The following is a 24119-nucleotide window of genomic DNA, read 5'->3' on the forward strand; positions in this document are numbered from 1 at the left end:
GGGACGTGGAGATGGGAAAGCAAATGTTTGGTAAATAAATGTTTGCTGGCCATGCAGAGATTATGGGATGCAGAGTGGTCTCTGGTCTCTAAGAATTTCCCTCACCACACTTAGTCCACATTCTTTGCCGATGTCTCTGGTGATTCCTGAAACAGGCCTTCTATCTAACTTCTTCTTCAGGAGGTTAAAGGGAAGGTCAGTCTCTTCCCAAGTCCTCTGGGCCTTGATTGTTTTCATCTTGAAATAATCTGCATCCCAAAGAGACATTTTAGGGTGGCAAGTGTTGCTACCCTACAGGACTACCGCCTAGGAGACAGCCTTTCAGATAGCTCTGGGGGTCTGCTCCAGAGAAGTAAGGGAGAAGCCACGATTTATATGAACTTTTTGCTGGAAAAAAACCATGTAGCCTAACATGAAAAGGTTACCGCTAATCACAATCAACAGACATCTCAAGTTAATGCTTTTAGTGCTTTTCTATGTAGGGGAAGGTGCAAAAATCCAGGGGCATGGAAAATTTTCCTTAGATATACATCTTAACTCTCTAGGGGCCAGTATAATCCAAATGCTTCCTGTTTTTCTTCATCCTGAAGTCTCCCTCAGGGTGCACAGAGGGGTTCCCCTCAGGTGGGTGACCGCAGTGGCTAATGGCTTGATCTTTGTAGAACTGGAATGGTGGACAACATTCTTTACAGTTCCCGAGTCTGGGAGGGGCTATGTGGGCTGGAGCCAGCAGGAGGAGGAGGGAGGCTGACCGCTTTGTCAGCTTCTCGCTTAACCTTGAGCTGGTGGTTATAAGCTGGGCCCCAGGGGCCCAGGGCCAGAGTCACCTCGTCAGGCCCTGCTGCAGTAGGAGCAGTTGTAGGGGCAGCATGCTGGCCAGGGGGCTTCCCCTCCACTCAGTCCTGGTCAGAGGCTGCCAGCCCCTCCTGAGCACCCCGTGGGAGGGCCTGGGGCATCCCAGGGTGGGCACTGGAGAGGGAGCCGGCATCTCCACTAAAACCCCTCGCTCCTTCAACGAGATCCCCACCCCTGGTGACAATGGCTGGCTTAACCTATACCGTTTCTGGAGGGAGAAGGGCTCACAGAAAATCCACTATCACCACGTCCAGAACTTCCAGAAGTATGGCCCCATTTACAGGTAAGCCTGGCAGAGGCTGGGGGCTGGTGGGATAGGGCAGCCCTGCTGTGCTCCCCTCTCCTCGCATGGTCTGCCCTCCCCTTCCAGGCTCTTGTTCACCTCTGGCTTTATTTCTTCCTGCCTGGGGGTGGCAGGAGAAGGGATAAGGCTTCCCAGACAGTGGGTTCACTTCCCAGCCCTGAGGCCTCAACAGTCCCCAGGTCCTATACCCTTTGAAACTTTAGGGAGGTGGGAATGCTAAGAGAACAAGCCCTGACAAATGCCTCCCTACATCCGTTATCCGCAGCACACCTTGCAAGGTAAGTTTATCATCCCTATTATCAGAAGAGAATGAAGTTCAGAGAGGTTAGGATTCTTGCCCTGGTCACTCAGCTAGAACCCTGTCCTGCTGGGGCGCTGACCTCGCCCCTTGGACCTGTGCAGCTCTGGAGCAGCTGATTTTGTCCCTTCTACTAGGCCTGGCTGGAGCCCCTCTTCCCCAAGCATCTGCCTAGCTTCCAGCCAGGAGGAAGGGCCTTCGGTCTTTTGACCACTGTGTACCCCACCTTCTTGCCTTGGGATGGGGGTGGGGCCTGGGGGCTGCCCTTGGTGGGAGGCCTCACTTGTTCTGGTCCACCAGTTTCTAAGGTGGGTGGGCTACAAGACACACCTGGGTTCTTTTCTAAGCGCATAGGTGAGGGGGATGGGAGGTGGTGAAGGCGGTGGTTGAGGGCAGGGAGGGGACACCAGGAGGGACAATACTTTACTTTTACTTTAAGTGAAAGGGTCGAGATGAGGAAAGGGCATGTAGGACATGTTAGCTGGTTGGATAGGTAGGTTGGGGGAGGAGGCTAGTTTGTGTAGGGGACCAGCTGCTTCCTCATCAGGGTCACTTCCTCCCTCTCCCACAATGCCTTTTGAAGTCTTAAGTGCCTTTTTTATAGCTGGCTGGAGACAGGGCGCTGCCCCCCCGCCCCCCCCCACCGCCAGGCTGAATGTCAGGCTTGGGAGAAGTCTGCTCCGGAGTGTCTCTTCCTTGTCTGTCTGTCTGTCTCTTTCTCTCCCTTCCAGGCCTCTATCCCTAACCTCACTTCATGGAGCTCTCTCCTTATCCCCTTCTTCCACCCCGCCTCATCCTTCCTGCCCCTAGTCCCTGTAGGAGCTCTTTATTTTATAAAACCCCTTTCTATTTTCTGAGTCACCTTCATCTGAGCCTTGGCACATGTCCTTAAAGTTGGTGCTATTATCCCCACTTTACAGATGGGGAAACTGAGGCCTGGAGAGGAGAAGGGTCTTACCAATGTCACACGGCTCATCAGGGCAAAGCCAAGGCTGGAACCCTGATTGTCTAACTTACAGTTCAGTGTGTCACTATTCTAACTAGAGCCTTGAAATAACAAACTTCTAAATGAACGTGAGGAATTTAAAATACAAGTTTTGTGGATTTTTCCTTAATACAAGGCTGTCCCTGTTCTTTATCAAACAATTTAGAAAAATTGAAATCATACAATCTCAGTTTTGATAATATTTATGTTCCATTCAGAATGTGACTATATTTATACACTGTTTGGCGTTGTCCTATAGCAATGTATGGAGGACGTCTTTTCTCTTTTCTCACTTTAAGATATTTGAGAAGGCAGCATAGTAGCCCATAGCATGGATAAGGCATATTTTTTTAGCCAGTTCTTTAAAGTGGACATTTAGTCCACTCTAGGTTTTTTTTTTTTTTTTTTTTTGCTATTAGACATCCTTTTCCATTCTTTTGCTATGAACATTCTCATCCCTCAGGCATCATTGTCTGATGTCAGATAGCTGCCTTGGGCTAGATTCCCAGAGGTGGAATTGATAATAACAATAGCAGTTCAAGGACTTTGCTTAGCTTTTTTTTTTTTTTAATGGAGTCAGTGGTTTGAGGCCGTGTGGCAGCTGGGAAAACACTGAGAGGATTTTCTAGGAGGCCGTGGATTGACATATGTACACTAATATGTATAAAATAGATAACTAATAAGAACCTGCTGTATAAAAAATAAAATTAAAATTCAAAAACAAAACAAAACAAAGGAGGCCATGGCTCGCCAAGGAGACTTGGGGAAGGTAGGCTCAGGCTCTATGGGTCAGTGGTTAAAGCAGTGCTCTTTCCATCTCCCCATCCTTCCCTTCCCCCTTCCCCCTCCCTCTCCTTTCTCCAGGAAGAGGGAGGAAGAGAGGGCAGGGAGGGGAGAGAGAGAAAGAATGAGAGTTTGGCTTATACCTGTATGTTACATGATACTTTACCTTAAAGTGTGTCTTTTTTCTTTTTCTTTAGAAATAAGTATCTTTTATTTTGCTCTTTTACTCTAAGAACATAATTTATAAATATATTTAATTCCTTTTTTTCCTTAACATTTTTATTGGAGTATAATTGCTTTACAATGGTGTGTTAGTTTCTGCTTTATAACAAAGTAAATCAGTTATACATATACATATATCCCCATATCTCCTCCCTCTTGCGTCTCCCTCCCTCCCACCCCTCTAGGTGGTCACAAAGCACCGAGCTGATCTCCCTGTGCTATGCGGCTGCTTCCCACTAGCTATCTATTTTACATTTGGTAGTGTATATATGTCCATATATATACTACCACTCTCTAACTTTGTCCCAGCTTACGCTTCCCCCTCCTCATGTCCTCAAGTGCGGTCTCTAGTAGGTCTGCGTCTTTATTCCCATCTTGCCCCTAGGTTCTTCATGACCTTTTTTTTTTTTTAAAGGGTATCTTGAATTAACTTTCTTATGCAAAAGGCAGATGCAAGTGAGAATTAGAATTTTCTGTTGTTTCACAATAGCTGTGTTTTAATACTCTCTGCAAAGTGCTCTGAGGTATATTTATACCCTGGGGCTGACGTTTTACTGTAGTTTTATTTTAATAGCGACAAGGTATTTTGCTGGACATCTGATTCCAGGGGGCAGGGCAGCCACTCCCAGAACTTCAATCCTAGAGCCTAGAAGGGGTTGCCTGGCCCGGTGCCTGGCTTACCTGACAAGCTGAATGGAGTCACTTCACTACAGGGTCACTCCAAACTGCCACGAATGTGCCATGTTTCTGAGCTCTGCCTGGGTGAGAGGGTGGAGGGTGCTGAGAGTGTGGACACAAAGGAAGAATGAACATGGAGGACTTGATGGTCCATAGAAGGCCCTGGGTAAGTCTTGGGGATGTGCTGAGGTAGGCAGGAGCCACTGTGATGATCAGAGAAGCACAAAGCTGTCACTTATAGAATGTCTCACGGGTATCACACCCCTAGACTTCATATCATCTTATCCTTCAGCGATCCTGTAAGACAGGTACTGCATTTATCTCCACTGAGGAAACTGAGACTCAGAGAGGGTAAGAGACTTCGGTCACACAGCGAGGGGGTTGTGGAACGGAATCCACTCCCAGGCCTGTCTGCTCTGCGCTGTCAGCCACAAGGTGGTTACAGACGAGCCGAGAACTGTGTCCTGATTGCCCAGGGTGTGCGTGGCTCTCCTCAAACCTTACATCAGAGCACCCCTTCTCTGCCCCTCCAGAGAGAAGCTCGGCAATTTGGAGTCAGTTTATATCATCGACCCTGAAGATGTGGCCCTTCTCTTTAAGTTCGAGGGACCCAACCCAGAACGATACAACATCCCACCCTGGGTTGCCTATCACCAGTATTACGAGAAACCCATCGGGGTCCTGTTGAAGTGAGTCTTGGGCCATCTCCCAGGGGCTGGAGGGAGATGATGGGCAGCTGTGGCGAGGGCAGAGGCTGGGGTAAGGGCCTGGGGCCATGCGTGCCCTGCCTTTTCTTTCTAGCTGGGGCCTCTAGACAAATCCCTGTCATCTTCCTGCCTCCGTAAAACAGATGATGGGGGTGGTGAACTGCCCTGCCAACCCTCAGCGACATGGTCAGGCAGAAGATCTTACTGAGTAATTAAAGACCTTGAAAAGCCCTCATTTACTGGTTCATTCATTAAGTCCCATTTTACTGAGTGCCTACTATGTACCAGTCCTTGTGCCGGGTTCTGAGTCACAAGTAGGGCAGGGCCCTGCCACTGTGAGTCCCTTATAGCCTAAAGGAACAGTGAGAAACATGAACAAATCAGTGTATTTAAATGTAATAGGTACCGTTTTCCACAAAATTGCTCATCAAAAATTTAAAATGTGACCATAGCAAGTGTTGGTGAGGATATAGAGCAACTAGAATGCTCACAGCTTGCTAGTGGGGCTGAAAACTGATGGCACCACTTTGGAAAATGGTTGGACATTACTTCCTGCATTTGAATATTCACATGCTTGCAATGCAGCCGTTCTGCTCTCAAGCATATACTCCAAAGAATATCCTGCCCCCCGAGGCGGACATGTACTAGAATGTTTGCAACACGGTTGTTCGTAATAGTGAGGACCTGGAAACCACTTAAATGCCCAACAGGAGCACGAATGAATGACAGTGGCATACCCCAGTCAAAAAGAACAGACTCAGTGACTCACAACAGTACAGATGATACCTAGAAATCTAAAATTGAGTGAACAAACCAAATCATGACAGCTTTTATAAGAAGTTGAAGACAAGTATACATATTTTAAAAGTATGTTTTAGAAATACATGTCGGTCAGATAAAACTATATACAAAAGCAAACAAGGGATTCAGGTTGATGGTCCCCTTAGCCGGGGAGGCAGGATGTGGGAGGACCAGGTGGGCATCTGTAAGTTATTGTCAAGTTCCTAGTTTTTCTGCTGGGTGGTGAGTTCATAATAACATTCTTGTAAACAAACAAAGCCCCAAAATGACAAAGAGGGCTTTGCATGGATTTATTTTCAAGAATGGGCCATAAGCTGAGAATAAGAATGGGCATTAACCCTATTCTGGGCACCTGAGATTCCCCACCAATGTGATTAATGGGACGTGTTGGGGGTGCAGAGGTTGGTCAATTGTGTCTGTGCAGGGGTCAGAAAAGGTGATGTAGAGGGGCCCTTGAATGGTAGGAGGTGAGATTGGCCAGGAGCAAGGGGAAGTGGTGAGGAGGGCAGACCTGTAGCAGAGGCAAAGACTAGAGGGTTGGAAAGTTGCTTAAAGGCTCTAAGAATATGATTTCCTGGCTTAAAGCAGCAGCAGCAGAGAGAGTAGAGCAGGGCTGGGGTTTTGTTCTCCTTCAGCCTCTTTTTGTCCTGTCACACACCTCCCCACTTCTCTCTCTGCTGCCCCGCCCAGGCCAGGCAGAAGCTGGGAGGAGGTGAGGGCAGAGGAGGACGTGGATGGAGTGCTGGACTCTGAGCTGTGGCTCAGCCTCCTGGGAGAGCCAAGTCAGCCCCCTCTGTGTTTGCCAGGCCTGGGGTTTGTGACCGTGAGGGCCCGAGGGCCCATGTTTTCTCAGGAAGGCAGGAGCTTGGAAGAAAGACCGGTTGGTCCTGAACACGGAGGTGATGGCTCCAGAGGCCATAAAGAACTTCATTCCCTTGCTGAACCCAGTGTCTCAGGACTTCGTCGGCGTCCTGCACAGGCGCATCAAGGAGCAGGGCTCTGGAAAGTTCTCAGGGGACATCAGGGAAGACCTGTTTCGCTTCGCCTTTGAGTGTAAGGGGCTTGAACCTACATGGCCACAGTCTTGGGGGTGGGAGAACCCAGCGTCCCACCTAGAGACCCAACATAGACCCTGAAGAAGTGTCCAGATTGGCTTGAGATGAGCCGCTGAACACATTCTCTGCCATCAGTCACCCAGGGGGAGCTGCACGCTCTCATATGATTCATGCTATGGGGGCAAGAGTCTCTAAAATGTAGGTCCCTATTGCCACTTTCCTCCAAAAGCCGGGCTTGGCTTGGTCCTTCATTCCGCAAATCTCCCTCTCCTGGGACAGAGACCTTCCCTTTGAGGTCTGGGAGGGAAGGGGAGGGTTGGGTGGTTAATCCGAGCAGGGTATTGGAGGATGTGTAAGAGTTATCCAGATGGAATAAGGAGGTTGGACAGCGTAGGCAGAGGAAACATGCACATGCACATGCCTTGTGGCTTGATGGGGGCTCATGTGGTCACTTCAGGAGATTTGGAGTACCCAGAGTTTGGCATGAAATCAGCATTCAGATTGCTGACCCAGGAGGTAGGAAAACCTTGGAGTTGTTGTGTCTTCTTATGTCCAGCCAGAGTGGGCCCTGGATAGCCAATTACCAGGGACTGATGTCCCCCAGGCACCCATCTGACATGTTTCAGGAAGTATTTAGCCACTTTGGTCAATAATAGATGAGAAACCTCTGTTTCCAGGAGGAAAGCCGAGAGGCTGCTGGGGGTGCTGGGGGAAGAGGGGCCGAGCAGTTTCATCCCAGCCTGGGCTGGAGGCTCTGCTTCCCACTCAAGTGATCCCTTTTTAGGGTCTGCCACATGACCCACTGAAGGACCTGACTGGCTGCCATAAAGGCAGTTTTCCTTAGCCCTGCAATTTTAGCCCTTTGGGACTCAGGCCTCAGTTTCTTTACTGAAGGAAGCTGAGGTTGGGTGCAGGGGCTCTTATGTGTTGGGAGGGATGGTTTCCTGGGAGCAGAGGCTCTCAGATGGTCGGGTTGGAAGAGATTCCTCAACCTTGCTTCCCCTGCAGCCATCACCAATGTCATGTTTGGGGAGCGCCTGGGGATGCTGGACGAAGTAGTGGACCCTGAGGCCCAGAAGTTCATTGATGCAGTCTACCAGATGTTCCACACCAGTGTCCCCATGCTCAACCTCCCTCCAGACCTGTTCCGTCTGTTCAGGACCAAGACCTGGAGAGACCACGTAGCCGCGTGGGACATAATTTTCAATAAAGGTGAGGGTTGTACCCTGGGCAGCCATATGTGGGGGCCAGGAGAGCCCTGCCTACCTCAGGAGATGGGAAATCCGGGCCTCGGTTGGCAGGGATGAGATTTGGGGGAGTGGGGAGAAAGAGACAGAGGGAGAGAGAACAGAAACAGCTGGAAGCTCCAGATCTCAGCCTGCCTCTTTGTCCCAAGTTATGTCAATGAGCACTGGCTTGCCATGTAGAAAACCCACCCTCTAGTGGGCAGGGATGGGCATCAGGAAGGCCCAGGAACCCCTGAATATGGTGGGCTGATTAGATTTTTCTGGAGAAAGAGGATTTAAGAGGTCCATCATATTCTTCCAAGGAGCCCGTGATTCCCAACATGGGTTAAGCACCAGTATTTCAGACACAGCTGTGCTTGGTGACAGAGTAGGACTTTGGTGAGAGAGATTGGTAAAGGGTGGAGAAGGCTGACTGGGATGTGGTGAAGATGCCAGGCCTGGAGTCAAATCCTGCCCCTGCCCCTGACACCCTTGTGACCTTGGGCAAGTCATTATCTTAGATGGACTTCTGTTTCCTTATCTGTAAAATGGGGATGATAGCACTTACCCCAAAGAGCTGTGGTCAATAAATCAAAAAAACAGATATGGAGGATTTAGCAGAGACTGCTGCTCAGAAAGACGGCAGCTTAGAAAGTGCAGGGCTCTAGAATCCCCGAGCCCCTGTACCACCTCCCACCAGAGATCGTGCTCCTTCCCTCCCCTCTGCAGAGAGCCTCACTCTAGTTTTTTTTTGGCCGCATGGTATGGCATGCGGGATATTAGTTCCCCAACCAGGGATCTAACCTGTGTCCCCTGCAGTGGAGGCACAGATTCTTAACCAATGGACCACCAGGGAAGTCCTGGCCTCGCTCTATTTTCTTTCTTCCTGCCCCACAGCTGAAAAATACACCGAGAACTTCTACTGGGACCTGAGACGGAAAAGGGAGTTCACCAATTACCCAGGTATCCTCTACCGGCTCCTGGGAAATGACAAGCTGCTCTCTGAGGATGTCAAGGCCAACATTACAGAGATGCTTGCAGGGGGCGTGGACACGGTGAGGACACAGTGAGGTGGCTGTAGGGGCACAGCCTGTCCCTTCCTGTGCCCCTATGCCCCCTCCCACTAGCCTGCCTCATTGTCTGAAACCCTGTCCATCTCCCTCTCCTGACTCTACTTCCTAGATACTAATCTCCTAGGAGGGTGGGTCAAGCTGGTCACGCATGGAGCATGCCTTGAGGCTGATCCACCATTTTTTCTTTGCCTCTGAGGAGGGAGTGACTAGGAACAGGTGGGTGACACAGCTCACTCTGAGTCAGGAAGGCAGGCAGGACCTCAGAAAAGCTGCCCCTGATGTCTGAAGGCATCATTTGTGGTGTCTCCCAGAGGCCGAACAATACCCCGGAAACTTCTGGTCTTTTATTTTTTTAAAGGTCCTGGATGGCCAAGTCCTTTTTTTAAAAAAATTTTGTTTATTTATTTATTTATTTTTGGCTGTGTCAGGTCTTGTTGCCGCGTGCGGGCTCTCTCTAGTTGCGGCGAGCGGGGGCTACTCTTTGTTGCGGTGCATAAGCCTCTCACTGCAGTGGCTTCTCTTGTGGAACATGGGCTCTAGCGCACACGGGCTCAGTAGTTGTGGCACATGGGCTCAGTAGTTGTGGCTCGCAGGCTCTAGAGTGCAGGCTCAGTAGTTGTTGCTCGTGGACTTAGTTGCTCCGCTGCACGTGGGATCTTCCCGGACCAGGGCTCGAACCCGTGTCCCCTGCGTTGGTAGGCAGATTCTTAACCACTGTGCCACCAGGGAAGCCCCAGAAACTTCTGTTCTTGAAAGTCAAAACTTCTCTGTCTTATGTGCCATCCCTTTTTCCAATACCTTAAACTTTCTCAAGCTAATGTGATGGTGAGGGTTAATTCTTTAGTGTTTCGTGGTTATTAGTTATGATTTGGGCACTAAGACTATAAAGGTGAATATAATAGACTTCAAATCTCTCAGATGGCTCAGAGAGGAAGAGTATATTAGCTTGCTAGGACTGCCATGACAAAGTACCACAGACTGGGTGGTTTAAACCACAGAAATATATCGTCTTGCAGTTCTGATCAAGGTGTCAGCGGGGTTGTTTTCCTCTGAGGCCCCTCTGCTTGGCTTATTGATGGCCGTCTTCTTCCTACATCTTCACATGGTCTTCCTTCTCTTCTTATACAGACACCAGTCCCATTCAGTTAGGGCCCACCCACATGACCTCATTTTACCTTAATTACCTGTTTTTTTTTTAATTACCTTTTTTTTAAAGGCCCTATCTCCAAATACAGTCACATTGTGAGGTGCTGGGGGTTAGGACTTCAACATATGAATTTGGGAGAGACACAATTCAGCCCATGACACGGAGGTAGCACGGACACAGATGACTACCTCACCGTATTATAGGGCTGGATGGTGAGGCACGTGCCAGGTACTGACAATGCTGAGAAGAAGGGAGAGACTAACATGGTCTTGTAGGACAGGGAGAGTGTTCCACAGAGTAAAATCGATTCGTCTTTCCTCTTGTTGCGAAGAGGACAGAGGAGGAATAGCATTTCAGGACCGGGGAGAAGCATGTGTCATGCTTAGGTGAATAACTTGATTTCCTAGGTATCATATTTACATTGTACTCTAATGGAGGCCTTTCCGTCCCTCGGCTACAGATGGAGGCTTTGAGCATATTTTAAATATAGTTCATTGTCAGTCATGTAGAAGAGATCTCTGAAAAAAGCTCACCTGCACCAAAGCAGCTATTATTCTTAGGTAACATTTATTAAGCGATTACTATGTGGCAGGCAGGGTCCTAAGCTTTTCACATGTGTTAACTCATTTAGGATTCACAAACAGCCCTTTTTCAGATGAGGAAACTGGGGCACAGAGAGGTTAAGGAACTTTGTCAAGGTCACACAGCTAGTAACTTAGTTGACTACCTTATTAAACAAGTATCTCCTGAGTACCCATTCTGTGTCAAGCCTTGGAAGTACTGAGACAAATACATGCATTTGAGCTGAGCCTTGAGGAAGGAGTACACACTTGCTTCCTAGGTTGGGGAAGGGAATTGTAGGAAAAGGGAGCAGCATGAGGAAGATTTCTGGGCTTCAGGAGCTGTGTGTAGCTCAGTGTGGCTAGAGCATGAGGAGCATTTTCGAGAGAGGTGGCGGTGGGCTGGGAGCAACAGGCAAGTGTTGGAGGGGGTCCATGGGTCCGGTCAGAGCCTCTGGACTTGATCTGGGGACTCCAGGGAGCCAGGCAAGGATTTCAAGCCAGGAAGTGACTGGATGACATTTTTTCACAATTGTTTCTGCTGGGAAGAAGAAGGAGCATGTCCAAACCTCTTGGACCAAAATATGGTCCTTGGTAAGATAATATGCCAACAACTCGTGTCCTAGCCCTAGGGCAGAGGGCTGTTCCAGCCCAGGGTCCCACCACTGAGGAATCTGAACTGTGGGGCTTGATGAGGGTCACTCATACCTTCAGTGAAAGTTAACAGTCACGACCTAACACTGAGATTAATCTCGGTATATACCATGTGTTAATTGCAATACTGATAGAAAACAGGTCTGATTGTTCTGGTTTCAGCATTTTTTTTTTTTTTTTCGGTACGCGGGCCTCTCACTGTTGTGGCCTCTCCCGTTGCAGAGCAACAGGCTCCGGACACGCAGGCTCAATGGCCATGGCTCACGGGCCCAGCCGCTCCGCGGCATGTGGGAACTTCCCAGACCAGGGCACGAACCTGCGTCCCCTGCATCGGCAGGTGGACTCTCAACCACTGCACCACCAGGGAAGCCCTGGTTTCAGCATTTTTGAGCCTCACTTTACGCTATGCTGCTATAGGCAGATGTTAAGTTTAGGGGGAAGTTCTACTGGGGAGAGGGCTGGTCATTTAATAGGCATTTCAAGATGAATGGCAATCATTCAGGAGTGCAACCATTACAGAAGTAGGATTTGGCCTCTTAGGGCCTCTGGAGTCCTTTGGAAGAAGGTATTAGCTATGTGGATGACCCTCTACTGGCTGGGGAGATGGGTGGGCTCTGGTGACATGAGGGGGAAGGCAGGGACAAGTGCTGCCCCAAACATTCCTGCCTGGGCCACAAGAAAGGCTTCTTGGACGTTTGCCGTCTGAATTGTTTTGGTTTTTGTGGATGGTGGTTTCTGGATACTGGGAGAAGGGTGGGGAGAGGTGTTTGGCAACGAAATTTAGCCTGGGTCTAGGTGCCCCAGGAGTGACCTGTCCTCTTGGTTTTCTGTACCCTCTCACTCCCTGCCAGACATCCATGACATTGCAATGGCACTTGTATGAGATGGCACGCAGCCTAAATGTGCAGGACATGCTGCGGGAGGAGGTCCTGAATGCCCGGCGCCAGGCCCAGGGAGACATAAGCAAGATGCTACAATTGGTCCCGCTCCTCAAAGCTAGTATCAAGGAGACACTGAGGCAAGCCCACCCCCACCTACGCCTGTCCCCCCCGACCACCACCACAAATCCCTGGGCAGGGTCAGGGTGGTGCCTGCGCACAGGGTTACAAGAATGGGCTGGTGGAGGAGACTGGTAGCAGGAAGTGGGAAGTCTGGGGAAGATAGCTGGGAATAGGGAGAAGGGTCCTGCCTCCAGGTCCTCCAGGGTGCTGCAGCTGGGGCTGAGATGCCATGCTAGGTGCAGGGCTTCATCCAGGCCTTAGGGCATCAGCTTCTGAACGCTTTTCACTGGCAGACTCCACCCCATCTCCGTGACCCTACAGAGATACCTCGCAAATGACATGGTTCTTCGAGATTACATGATTCCTGCCAAGGTAGGTGCAGCAGGAGGGCTGCAGGCTCTGTCAGTCAGACAGACGAGGCCAGGGGCAGATTGCAGTTGCGTACAGATGGGAGCGGTGGGGGCTTCTGTCCTGCCTTTCTTCCTGGAGCTGGCTGGTGGGGTCCTTGGTGGCAGTGGTCCAAGTCCGAATGAAGGGCAGAGGTGGTGGACACAGTGGGTAACGGTCTTTGGAATGTTGCTGGAGTGTAGGGTTAGGAGGGAGATCCCACTGGCTGCCTGGGTCTCTGGGGACCCTCTGGTGCTGAGGAAAGGGGCAGGACAATCCCTTGCGCCGTGCCTGGCCTAGTGTCTTCAGTCACGCCCATTTAATGGGCGAGGCTCAGGGAAGCGGGGGAGGCCTCGTTCAAGGTCACATAGTGGGCAGCGTTCTGTGCTGCACAGCTGGGTAGCCAGGCTAGGGACCGGGAGTGGAGATGCTGGGTAATGCTCCTGGCTGTGAGGAGGTGAGGCCTACTCAGACCTCTGCTCACTGTGTCCCCAGACATTGGTACAAGTGGCCATCTATGCCATGGGCCGAGACCCTGCCTTCTTCTCGAATCCGGACAAGTTTGACCCAACCAGGTGGCTGGATAAAGACAGGGACCTCATTCACTTCCGGAACCTGGGCTTTGGCTGGGGTGTACGGCAGTGTGTGGGCCGGCGGATTGCTGAGCTCGAGATGACCCTCTTCCTCATCCATGTGAGTCAAGCCTGGGGACATCTGTCTCCCATGACTTTGTCTCCCCTCCTCCACAATTCCCTGCTGTCTCCTCTCTGGGCAAATCCACTTACCACCCACTGGTGCTCCCTGGTCATACGTTCCCCACAGTGGTGATGGGATGGGGGTGGGGTGGGAAAGGTTTTGTAGAAACCAAAGTGAAAGCCTGAACCAAGGGGACAGAGCACTGGTGGCGTGTTCAGGCTCTGCGCAGGATTCAATAGGATCTGGCAGTAGACCCCCTGGAGCCTCTCAGATCACACTCAACAGGCACTGCTCACAGGTGAACAAGCCTGGCCTGGGGGAGACAGACCCTCCCTGCCTCTTTCCTAAGCCCACAACCCCTCTTTCTCAGATTCTGGAGAACTTCAAGGTTGAATTGCAGCATCTCAGTGACGTGGACACCATATTCAACCTCATCCTGATGCCCGACAAGCCCATCTTCCTTGTCTTCCAGCCCTTCAACCAGGACCCACCCAAGGCGTGATTGGAGAGGGCGGGCACTGCCCTTCCCACCAATCAGGCTAGCAGGGATGTGGGAGGACGGCCCAAGGGGGTGGGGCCCGTGGAAGTGTCCGCATCTCCAGTGCTTGGTCCCCACCCCTGCTCCTTTCTGGCCAGCTCTGACCAGATGGAGTTGGCGCTCGGCTGAGGCACCCCTCTCTCACCCCACCTCTTCCCCCTCTTCTCCCATCCCATGAAGGCAATAAATGGCTGAACTCTGTAAAGTGTCTTCATTTCCATCTGACCCCTAAGGTATCCATCACTCCTGTAGAGATGCTCCCTGACCCAGATCAGCAAATAGATCTGAGCGTGAATGGGGAACCCAAGGCAGCTGCCCTTGACACCATTTCTGCTGGGACCCACCTACCTACAGCAGCTCAGGAGCCAGCAGGATCAACCTCCTTTGCTGTCCCGGTTGGGTGTGAGGCAGAGTTGGTGGAGGGCTATTGCCGCTGCACCGGGAGCTACTGGAGCAGCAGGCAGAAGGACAAAGAACTTGGCAGAGTTCTGCTAAGGGTACAGGGCAGCCTGAGAGGTGTGGGCCAATCTTGGCTACCAAGGCAGGCCCATCTATCAGGAGGCTCGTATAGGGCTCTGCTTGGCTGAGCCCTGGGTGGGAATTCCCTGCGGGGTCAGGAGGACTTCCTGCCAAGGTCCAGCCAGAGTCTTGGGCATGTCCAGGGATGATGTGGTGAAGAGACTGTGGGTGAGGGGTTGGCATGAGGTGACCGACCCTGGGGACGAGAGGACAGCATGCTTCCTCTACCCCAGCTGACCCTTCTCTGGGCTTCCCCAGGCCTTAACTTCCTGCTCCAGTGGGACATGCCCACTTGTCCAAGCTCTGGGCATTAGGCAGGGAGACTGGGGCAGAGTCTTTGGTACATTATTTGGACTGCCTGACAATGGTCTCAATTTCGGCCACCTTAACCCCCTCTGAGCTTCATGACTCCTGGCTTGACCAGGTACCTGATCCTGCCTGGCCCTTGGCTACCCAACTCTAAGTTCTTCAGGTAGACGGGGGGCTAGTGCCGCTAGGGACAGCAGCCCAGCTGGCTTGGCCTCTTCTCCCAGGATCTGCAGGTTCTGAATCCGTTCTTGGAGCCTTTCTGCTTTTCCTCATCACAATCCTCTTCTTTCTTGTCTTTCTCTCTCCTTCCTGCTTCCTCTCCTTTCTCCAGGCTTGAATCATCTTTGCTTGGAAATGTTAGTGTTGGAAAGGGCCTTACTGTCAAGGATGTTAAGCTCTTTGGGGATAGATGGGGCAACTGAAGCCCAGAGAGCTTGCTTGAGTCACCCAAGGTCACACAGCATGCTTGTAGTTAGAAGCCAGGCTTCCTAACTCTCAGTGGAGGGCTCTTTCTTCTGGCCCTATCTGTTTTTCTGTCCCTGGACACATTTAGACACAATATTGCCAGCTCAGGTAAATGGGGTATTTCATGCTAACATGTAACTGATTGCTACAGACAGGCTTCAAGTCTTTCCCTTCCCAAGAAACAGATAAACCAAACTTGAAAAAAGGGATTTCAGATATGATAGATGTTTGAGTGCAGGTAGGAAGTTCCAGCCTCTCACACCAGCTCGCCTCTGGTGGTCTCAGTTCTTCCAGAGGTCTGGACAGGCCTCGTCTCCCTGAATCCTGCTTTGGAAGGCCTCTTCTCCCCCACCCCCACCCGCCCCCTGTCTGGGGTCCACTATGGCCTCTGGCTCTCCAAAGATGGTAGCTCCTGGGACAGGCAGGAGGCTACAGGGTTACAGCAGAGGACCCAGGCCCAGAGTGGGGTCTGGAAGGAGGAAGCTAAGGCACCCCAGGCTGCCCTGCTCAATGAAAGAGGTGCATGTTCACTGACCTCAGCGTTTAATAAAGTCATTTTAGGGAGTGGGGCTGAGACTCCCTAGTACACAGAGAGGGAGGCCTGCTCCAAGACTGAGGTCTGCTAGGACTCAGTCTGCTGGAATTTGGAGAGATTTTTGAGCCTAGTCTCTGAGCTGGGCATCAAGGGGTCCAGCTTGGAGGGTCACCTTTGGTTCTTGGAGGGGGTGGAGGGGTTCTGTGGTGGGCAAAGCAAGATGAAGTGAGTATGCCCCCGTCCCCAGCAGGTGGCTCAGTAAAATGCATCTTGCCTGGCAAGTCATGCCTCAGAGGATCCAAAATCCAGCAGGCCATGACTTCTCAAAGACTTCCAAACCCATTTCACCACAGCAGGTCACACCTAATTGCTGCCGAAGACTCCAGGGCTCAGCGGGTGAGTTTGCAAAGGTAGCCCTGTGTTCCACCCAGTTCCCCCAGCCTTTTCAGGCCTTTCCAGCAGAGTACTGATGGTTCAAGAGCGGAAGCCATCAGGTGGTTTTCTTTGGGGGGCTGGGTGGCCCAGGGCTGAGCTTGAGGGACAGTTGTGAATAAAACAATTTGTTCTTGGGAAGTTGGCAGTGTTTCTTTCTGGCAACATGCCCCCACCTCTGGCAGGTCTGCAGCACTGCAGTGGCCCAAGAAGTGCGTGTTCATGGGAGAATCTTAGGCACTGTGGAGTGGAGAGGGGGCCACAGCTACTCTTCCCATGAGCAAATCCAGTCCTAAAGTACAGCCAGTGCCACAGCATTCGAGAAATGCCCCTGTGGGCAAACTGTCTACCACAGCCCCTCCTTTTTGATACTCATCACCACCCGAAGGGGAGGGAGTGTCTTGGCAGGGTTCTCTATTCCCCTTAGACAGGCGGGGGATTGAGATGGGGCAGGGGTTTCGGCTGGTAACTGAGCAGAAGTTGAGCCCAGGTCTTCTGACTACCAGCCAGGGAGCAGGGCCCCCTGGACAGGTTTTCACAAGGTCCAGTGACTCGGGGAAGGGGTGTGTGTGTGTGGCTGCCAGACCCACCCTCCGAACCCCACAGAGCTCCTCCAGAGGGATCACTCACGGACTCATCTGTGGTGATTGTGTTGGAAGGGGGCCTCAAGCCGTACTCTTTCTCCTGCAGCCGTGTGGCCAAGTCCTGCTTCTCTCGTCCCCAGCGTCGAGCTGAGTCCTCTAACTATAGACATGAAGAGACACAGATGGAGAACCACTGGGCAGCAGCACCCATCCCTGAGAGCTGGGACAGCCCAAACCTCAGCCTGCTCTTTGAGCAGAAAGCAAAACCCTGGGCAACGTGGGCCTGCTACCTTCCCAAGAGACCTCAGGATAACAAGGGTGGGTGGACAAGAGACAGTTTGAATACAACTGATGGACCTTCTCTGGGTTCCACCAACATACGGAGCTCCAACACTGGTCACGATGAGCCCTGACCCTCCTGACATGCAGAGTCCCGTCAGTCCTCAACCATGGAGCTGCAGCACTCCCCACAATGAGCCCCAACCCTTCTCAAACGTGCAGCCTCGGCCCTGGTCACAGAGGGAGCCCTGACCCTCTTCACACACAGAGCCCCAGCCCTTCTCTAACACGCAGCTCTGACTCTGGTCACACACAGAGCCCAGACCCTCCCGAAACACAAATCCCTGACCCTGGTCACAAATGGAGCCCTGATCTTGGATGCAGACCAAGCCCGAACCCTCCTCACACAGGGAGGGAGTCCTGACCGTAGACAAACACCGATCACCAACCCGACACACACGGAGCCCTCGCCCTGATCACATACAAAGCCTCGGTCCTCTTCTAACATGGAGCACTGATCCTGGTCATAAATGGAGCCCTGACCCTGGATGCAGACTGAGCCCCGACCCTCCGTACCCCCTGAGTCCAAACATGGTTAAACAGGGAGCCCTGACACTCCAAATACAGGGAGCCCCAATCCTGGTCAAAAATTGAGTCCTGACCCCCCTCACACATAGAGCCCTGATCCTTTTCAAACACAGAGCCTCGACCCTGGTCACAAATGGACCCTGACACTCTTCAAACATGGAGTCTGGACCCTCCTCACACACGGAGCCCCGACCCTTCTGAAACACAGAGGCTGAGCCTGGTCTCAGGCTGAGTGGTGAGGCTACCTGTCCTGTGTGACCCCTGCACCTCACCTACCTGGCTTTCCAGGGAAAGAATCCGGCTCTGAGCGCGTTCCAGCTCGGCCAGGAGGTTAAACTTGTCTGAATTATTGGCAAGAAGATCCTGTGGGCAAAGCAGAAACTCACACATGGTCCCCACTGGGGGCTGTAGCTATGTGAGCTCAGGAGGCCAGGTGACACTGAGGGAGAAATCAGCCAGGTCTGAGTTCCAAATTCAGCTCCCTGATGCACAGCCTCAGACCCAGGGCCAAAGACCCTGAGGCCAACGAGCCTCAGACCCCTGCCCGGAGTTTCAGACCTGGCATGTGCCTTTTTCACAGTTGTTCCCCCCACATATTTTGACTGTATGAAATTTTTGCACACCAATTTTTAAATGTAAAATGCACCAGGGGGCACTAGATTAGTGCACAGAAAGGAATCTTGAGCTGGGGGTCATTTTGTAAAGTGAAGGATCTATTTGTAAAGCAAGGGTTCCCCGTCCTCCGCACTTTACATGGATGTCCATGCATCAGGTGTGCTTTCAAACGGAACTCACCTCCTGCGAGTCCTGGGATGAAGAGAAAAACTCTCCTATACCCAGCCCACCCCGCTTTTGTAATTCCAAATGTTCTGTCTTCGGGTTTGCATAAAGCAGGGGCACCTGTAACAGCCTCGGAGGTACGGAGGGGCCAGGGACACCCACCTATGTGGGCAGGGTACCCTTGCAGTGGCCTGGACCATCTGTCTCTTGCAGCTTCTCTGCTAGGTCTCCTCTTGTTCCCAACTCCCTAGGGTCCACCTGGGATGGGGGAAAAGGGCTCTCCAAGGCTGTACCAATCCCAGGAAACGCTCCAGAATGGAGTTCTGAGAGGCCTGTTTGGAGCCCAACTGCAGGGCAGCCAGGTGACAAACGGGGTCAGGGGTCAGTTAGGGGCTTGCTTTCTCTCCCAGGATGCTAAATGAGGGTAAGGGTGAAGCTTTCAGACTCATGTGTGTTCCCAGGGGAAAGGAGCCAAGGCCTGAGAGCCAGAGGCTCTCCAGGAGACTCCTGGCACATTGGAGACCCTGGGAAACCTTGCTCCTGGTCTTGGGTTTCAACTTGGATTGTGCCTGAGTGATTTCTGGGTGCCTGGTGACCTGCGCAGGCAGGCCCAGGCCAAGCTTGTGCTGGTGGCTCTTACCAGCAGGGCCTGCTGCTGCAGAACGATGGGGGCCGACTGGTGGCGGTTCTTGTCCAGCTCTGCCCGCAGCCTCGAGTTTTCCGCCAGCAGCATTGAGTAAAGGTCAACAGGCAGATTCTCTCCCGTTGGACCCGGGGGAAGGCCAGAGGCTGAGAGTATGGGGAAGGCTGTGGAATGTGGCCATAGATGTTCATGAGATGGGCTTTCCTGCCTCCCTGTTCCTGGTCCATCTGCCTCAGCGTTTTACTTTTTTATGCCCCTCCTCTGCTCCCAAGCCTTCAATGGCACCCTACTGCCCGTGGGATCAGGTCCATACTCCTCCTCAGGCCATCGTTCTAGGCTCTTTAGAATCTGACCCCAGTGTTCTCTCTGATCACTTCCCCACCATTTGTCCTGGGTCTGTTTCAGCTCCTCGCCTCTATTTTCCTCCCTTCTCTGCTCCTGGCATCGTCACTCCCCAGGCCTGTGCATGGCTGTTTCCCCTCCCTAGGTTGCCTTCTCAACTCTCACCCTAAGCTCAGGGCTCCTGAAAGGTGGGCCCAGGTTTCACTGTTTCTTAAAGACCTTCAAAAATGCCCCCTACAGACACCCCCATGCAGTGAAGGCTGACACAGGGCTGGGCTCATGGGGGTCCCCAGTGAGGTGGCACAGAAATCCTCTGCTTGGGCTGGCCTGATGCGGGGTGACCTGGCTCTTTCCTGCTCATCAGAGCTGCCTCTGATTGGCAGTTCTAGGTGGCTTTGGTTAACATCAGTGGAGAAAGCAAATCATTGATTTAACCAGAAAGTTTTTGTGTGTTTTATAGAAGCAGACTCTTTGAAGATACAGGGAGATGAGCAAATAATTTGAAGGGTCCTGGAGTTAAGAGGTTGGGAACCGCTGCCCCAGACAGCCCCTCTTTGCAGGTAGCCCATCTCTGCTCGCTCTAATCTCAGAGCATCTTCTGGAAGGTCTGAGCCTCTTTCTAGCGTGGCTCACACACTGTGTCCCCTCCATGTGTTCTGAGGGACTCCGTGGTAGGAGAAGGGAGCTTGGGGGACCTCTGGAAGTGCTCAGTGCCTGATTGAGTACTGAGGGGACCTAGCACCCTCTACTGCAGTTTGAAGGTGCTCCTGAAACTGAGAGGCTCCGAGAAGGCACGGCCTCCGGGGTGGGACAGAAGCCGGGGAGCAGACTCACCGACATTGGGCTTTCCCTGCAGCTTGTTCTGCAGGGGCTCGTTCCTCTCCCGCAGCTTGTCCTCCAGCACCGACTCCATCTTCTCAATCACCTGGAGGGCAGAGCACAGAGGCTGGGATGGCCTAGGGGCTCCACACCTGCCCGTGTGTGTCTGGGCCTGGGCAGCCTGGCCCTTAGGGCACCTGCCTTCTCCTGGTGCCTCACGGTCTCCTCCAGCGCCTTCATCTGCTGCAGCTTGTCCTGGTATCGCCTCAGCAGCGCCGCCTGTGGCTGCTGAGCCCGGTGCAGGAGGAGCAGCTCCTTTTCTCTGTCATTCTTCTGATGGTGGGGGAGGGAGGGGAAAGGGGGGAAAGCAGGGGTGCCCTTGACCCTTAGGGTCCACCCCAGGCCACTCTGCTCAGTCCTCCACTGCCCTGGCCCCCTGGCCCCTACATCCCTCTCCCTTCTAGCCGCAGACGCTTCTCCAGACGCTCCCTCCCGAGCCCCCTTCCCCTCTGCCCTCCAAGCCCAGGCTCACTCGAATCAGCTCATTCTGAAGACGCTGCACCGTGTCCCTCAGCTTCTTCCTGTCCAGCTCACTCAGCAGCAGTTTCTGCTTCATGGACGCTGGTGGAGGAGGAACTGGCTCAGGGACGAGGCACCTCCCAGTTCAAATTGGCATGGTTGGGGGGTGGGGGGTTGTCTCTCAGTCCTGGGGCTTGACACAGGACTGGACTCTCAGTTTCCCATCTCAGAGAGGACCCAGCCAGGCTCCTACTAGCCTGTGTCCTGAGAAAGTCTCCTGCCACCCTGTTCCCTTGGTGGCCTGTATGCCCTCACCCAGGTTCTGGGCTCTGTCAGTGATGTCTGTCTCCTCTTCTACCCCCTCCTGGGTCAGCTGGCTCCTCAGCATTTGGTTCTCTGCCTCCAGGATGCTGGTCTGTTTCCGCAGTGACAGGATGTCCTCTGCCATCTTCTGCATGGTCTGCCGGTAGCTGTTCATCTCCTGTGTACCCCAGAGCTCAGAGATGAACCCCCAGCCCCACTGTAGCTCCCCCTCAATATCTATACCCACACCTGGAAGTCAGTGGGTCACTCCTGAGGCCAAAGAACAGAGAGAATCCCAAGCTGTGCCCTCAAGTCTTAGCAACTCCTTGGAGGGATGGCCATGACAGGATTTTCACCCCTTCTGGCCGTGTGAGAGCAGCTGCACAAATGTGCTCTCCTGGGGGTGACACCTTTTCCCGGGAGGCCAGCTAGGGGGGACCCAGGATTCAGACACTAGGTGAGGAGGCCCATGAGCGATGGAGACTTGAAAGGCTCCAGGGCCAGGTTTCCAGGGCCAGGCTAAATCAGGGCCATTTCTCCACCTTTTCCCTTCTCCCTTCTCTAATCCCTCTTCTTCCTCACGTCACTGAGAACCCAGGGAAGAATCTCTCTGAAATCTCGCTGAATGCTTCTTGGGAGCCAACCCTAGGCACCAGCCTCCCAAGCAGCCCAGGGGGCGTGAAGGGACACGGGGTAGGTAAGCCTGGGAGATCCAGAAAAGGACTCAGGGTCAGGGTTGCGATCCAGCTACAGGATCTAGGCTGTGAGGTGGGGACGGGACGCCAGGCTCTGTCACTAGGTTAGGAGTAACAATAATACTAATATCTGGTGTTCATTGAGCATTTACTATGTACCAAGTCAGGCCCACCTCCTTCATTTAGCTTATGAAGGCGGATACTATTATCATCCTCATTTTACTGACGAGGAATCCAAGGCCCAGAGAGGCGGGTGGCGTGCTCAGTCACAAAACTGAGTGGCAGCGTCAAGGTCTGAAATCCAGGCCTCCTGGCACTTGAGTCCGTGCTCTTAAACGCTGCGCAATCCTGCCACGATGCCCCCATATATGGAAACTTCACAGTATGTTGAGAAGTGATGAAAGCAGGTTACTAAAAACAATTATGATCTCAATTTGGGAAAAAAAATTCATGTTTGCCCTTGTGTGTGCGTAGGAGAATTAATAGGCTATATTTACACGTACTTGTATCATAATCAGAAATTCCCTATTGTTATTTATAAAAAGTTTTGGAAAGGGAGTTTCTTAATATAAATAGTACCACAAAATATAAAAGAGGGACTCAAAATGTGAAGCCAGGAAGCTCGGTAGAGGGGGAGGAGGTAGGAGCTAGGTTTGGGGGAGGAGTGGGAGGAGGGAAGCGAGGCCAGCAGGAGCTTCCTAAGCCCTGTCCTTCCTGAGACTGTGAAGGTCTTGCCTGTGGGGGGTGGGCCTCCTAGGCCTGGCCAGAAACAGGCTCCCAAGTCCTCAGGAAGCAGAGCTCTGTCCCCAACTCCCACCTGGGCCCCATGCTGACTGAGGATGTGGCCTGGCTCCCAGCCACTGCCTTCAACCTGCTGCATGGTGGGCCACTGGCTGCCTGGGGAGGGGTTTCCAGACAGCAGGGGCTCATCAGACACCACTTGTCACCTGTTGCTGTCAAGCCTTCTGGCTAGACTCCCTCTAAATGGTGCCAGTGCTGGGCCCATCTCCCCAGCACCTGCCCCAGTCAAGTTTCAGGTCTTGGCTCCTCCAGATCTGCCCATCTGGTGCCCTCAGACAGCTTCATTCACTAGGACACTCAGCCCAGAGACTGCACACACACAGAGCTTTGTGGTCAGGACTCACTCAGAGGCCCAGCTTGGCCACCAACTCACTGAATGAGCTTGGATAGACCCCTTCACCTTTCTGAGCCTCTGATTCCTCTCATGGGAGAAGCATGGAGTACCTAGAAGCTCAGAGTCAGTGTGTGTGGTTCAGGGCCCTGCCTAGGGCAGACATGACTTGGAGGCAGTAGTTCTCATCCCACCCCATTTCTGTTCTAGTGCCAGCTTTAATCAACAGGCCAGACCCCTTTCTCTTCCTCCTTTCTACCCTCACCCTGGGTTCCCTTGCTCTCTCCTCTGCTCTGCTCTACATCCTCAATTTATAGCAGCCCCTTGATGGACAGGGATTTGGGAGGTCCAGTAGACTGTCAAGAGGAACCACATGATACTTTTGGAAAGGGAATTCATCTCTCCTTTCCCTCTCCAGCCTAGTTCAGGCTCTTATCATGTCTGCTCTGAACAATTACATTAGTATCCAAATGGGTTTCTTTGCTTTAGGGTTATTTTTTAGAGGCGCACACCCTCGTCCAAGAAAACATGTTCAAGGATGCTCCATGCACTGCAGTTTATGGTTTTATTCTAGGGCACGCTGAGTCACTGGACACAGGCAGTACCTACAAAGAATGACCTAGATTCAGAGAGGAGATTGGTTCGGGATGGCGGAGTAGAAGGACATGTGCTCACTCCCTCTTGAGAGAGCACCAGAATCATAACTAACTGCTAAACAATCATTGACAGGAAGACACTGGAACTCACCAAAAAAGATACCCCACATCCAAAGACAAAGGAGAAGCCACAATGAGATGGTAGGAGGGGTGCAGTCACAATAAAATCAAATCCCATAACCGCTGGGTGGTTGCCTCACAAACTGGAGAACACTTATACCACAGAAGTCCACCCACTGGAGTGAAGGTTCTGAGGCTCACGTCAGGCTTCCCAACCTGGGGGTCCGGCAACAGGAGGAGGAATTCCCAGAGAATCAGACTTTGAAGGCTAGTGGGATTTGATTGCAGGACTTTGACAGAACTGGGGGAAACAAAGACTCCACTCTTGGAGGGCACACACAAAGTAGTGTGTGCATCAGGACCCAGAGGGAAGGAGCAGTGACCCCATAGGAGACTGAACCAGACCTACCGGCTAGTGTGGGAGGGTCTCCTGCAGAGGTGGGGGCTGGCTGTGGCTCACCACGTGGACAAGAACACTAGCAGCAGAAG

At 52.3% G+C, this 24119-nt stretch overlaps 1 protein-coding gene across 2 annotated transcripts; it reads left to right on the forward strand.

Moving 5' to 3' along the window:
• Positions 1–601: 601 nt before the first annotated feature.
• Positions 602–14171, forward strand: LOC116749046 (cholesterol side-chain cleavage enzyme, mitochondrial). Of its 2 annotated transcripts, none has more exons than XM_032622960.1 (9): positions 602–624; positions 4659–4814; positions 6487–6686; positions 7697–7900; positions 8812–8969; positions 12200–12366; positions 12643–12721; positions 13232–13429; positions 13803–14171. In XM_032622960.1, the coding sequence occupies exons 3-9, from the start codon at positions 6536–6538 to the stop codon at positions 13932–13934; spliced, it is 1089 nt and encodes a 362-aa protein (XP_032478851.1). In that variant the 5' UTR covers positions 602–624; positions 4659–4814; positions 6487–6535; the 3' UTR covers positions 13935–14171. The 2 variants fall into 2 exon arrangements, with proteins under 2 accessions (XP_032478851.1, XP_032478850.1); XM_032622959.1 differs by lacking the exon at positions 602–624 and adding an exon at positions 754–1138.
• Positions 14172–24119: the final 9948 nt, after the last annotated feature.

This window comes from Phocoena sinus, chromosome 2 (assembly GCF_008692025.1).
Source record: "Phocoena sinus isolate mPhoSin1 chromosome 2, mPhoSin1.pri, whole genome shotgun sequence".
In the NCBI taxonomy this organism is placed as follows: Eukaryota; Metazoa; Chordata; class Mammalia; order Artiodactyla; family Phocoenidae; genus Phocoena; species Phocoena sinus.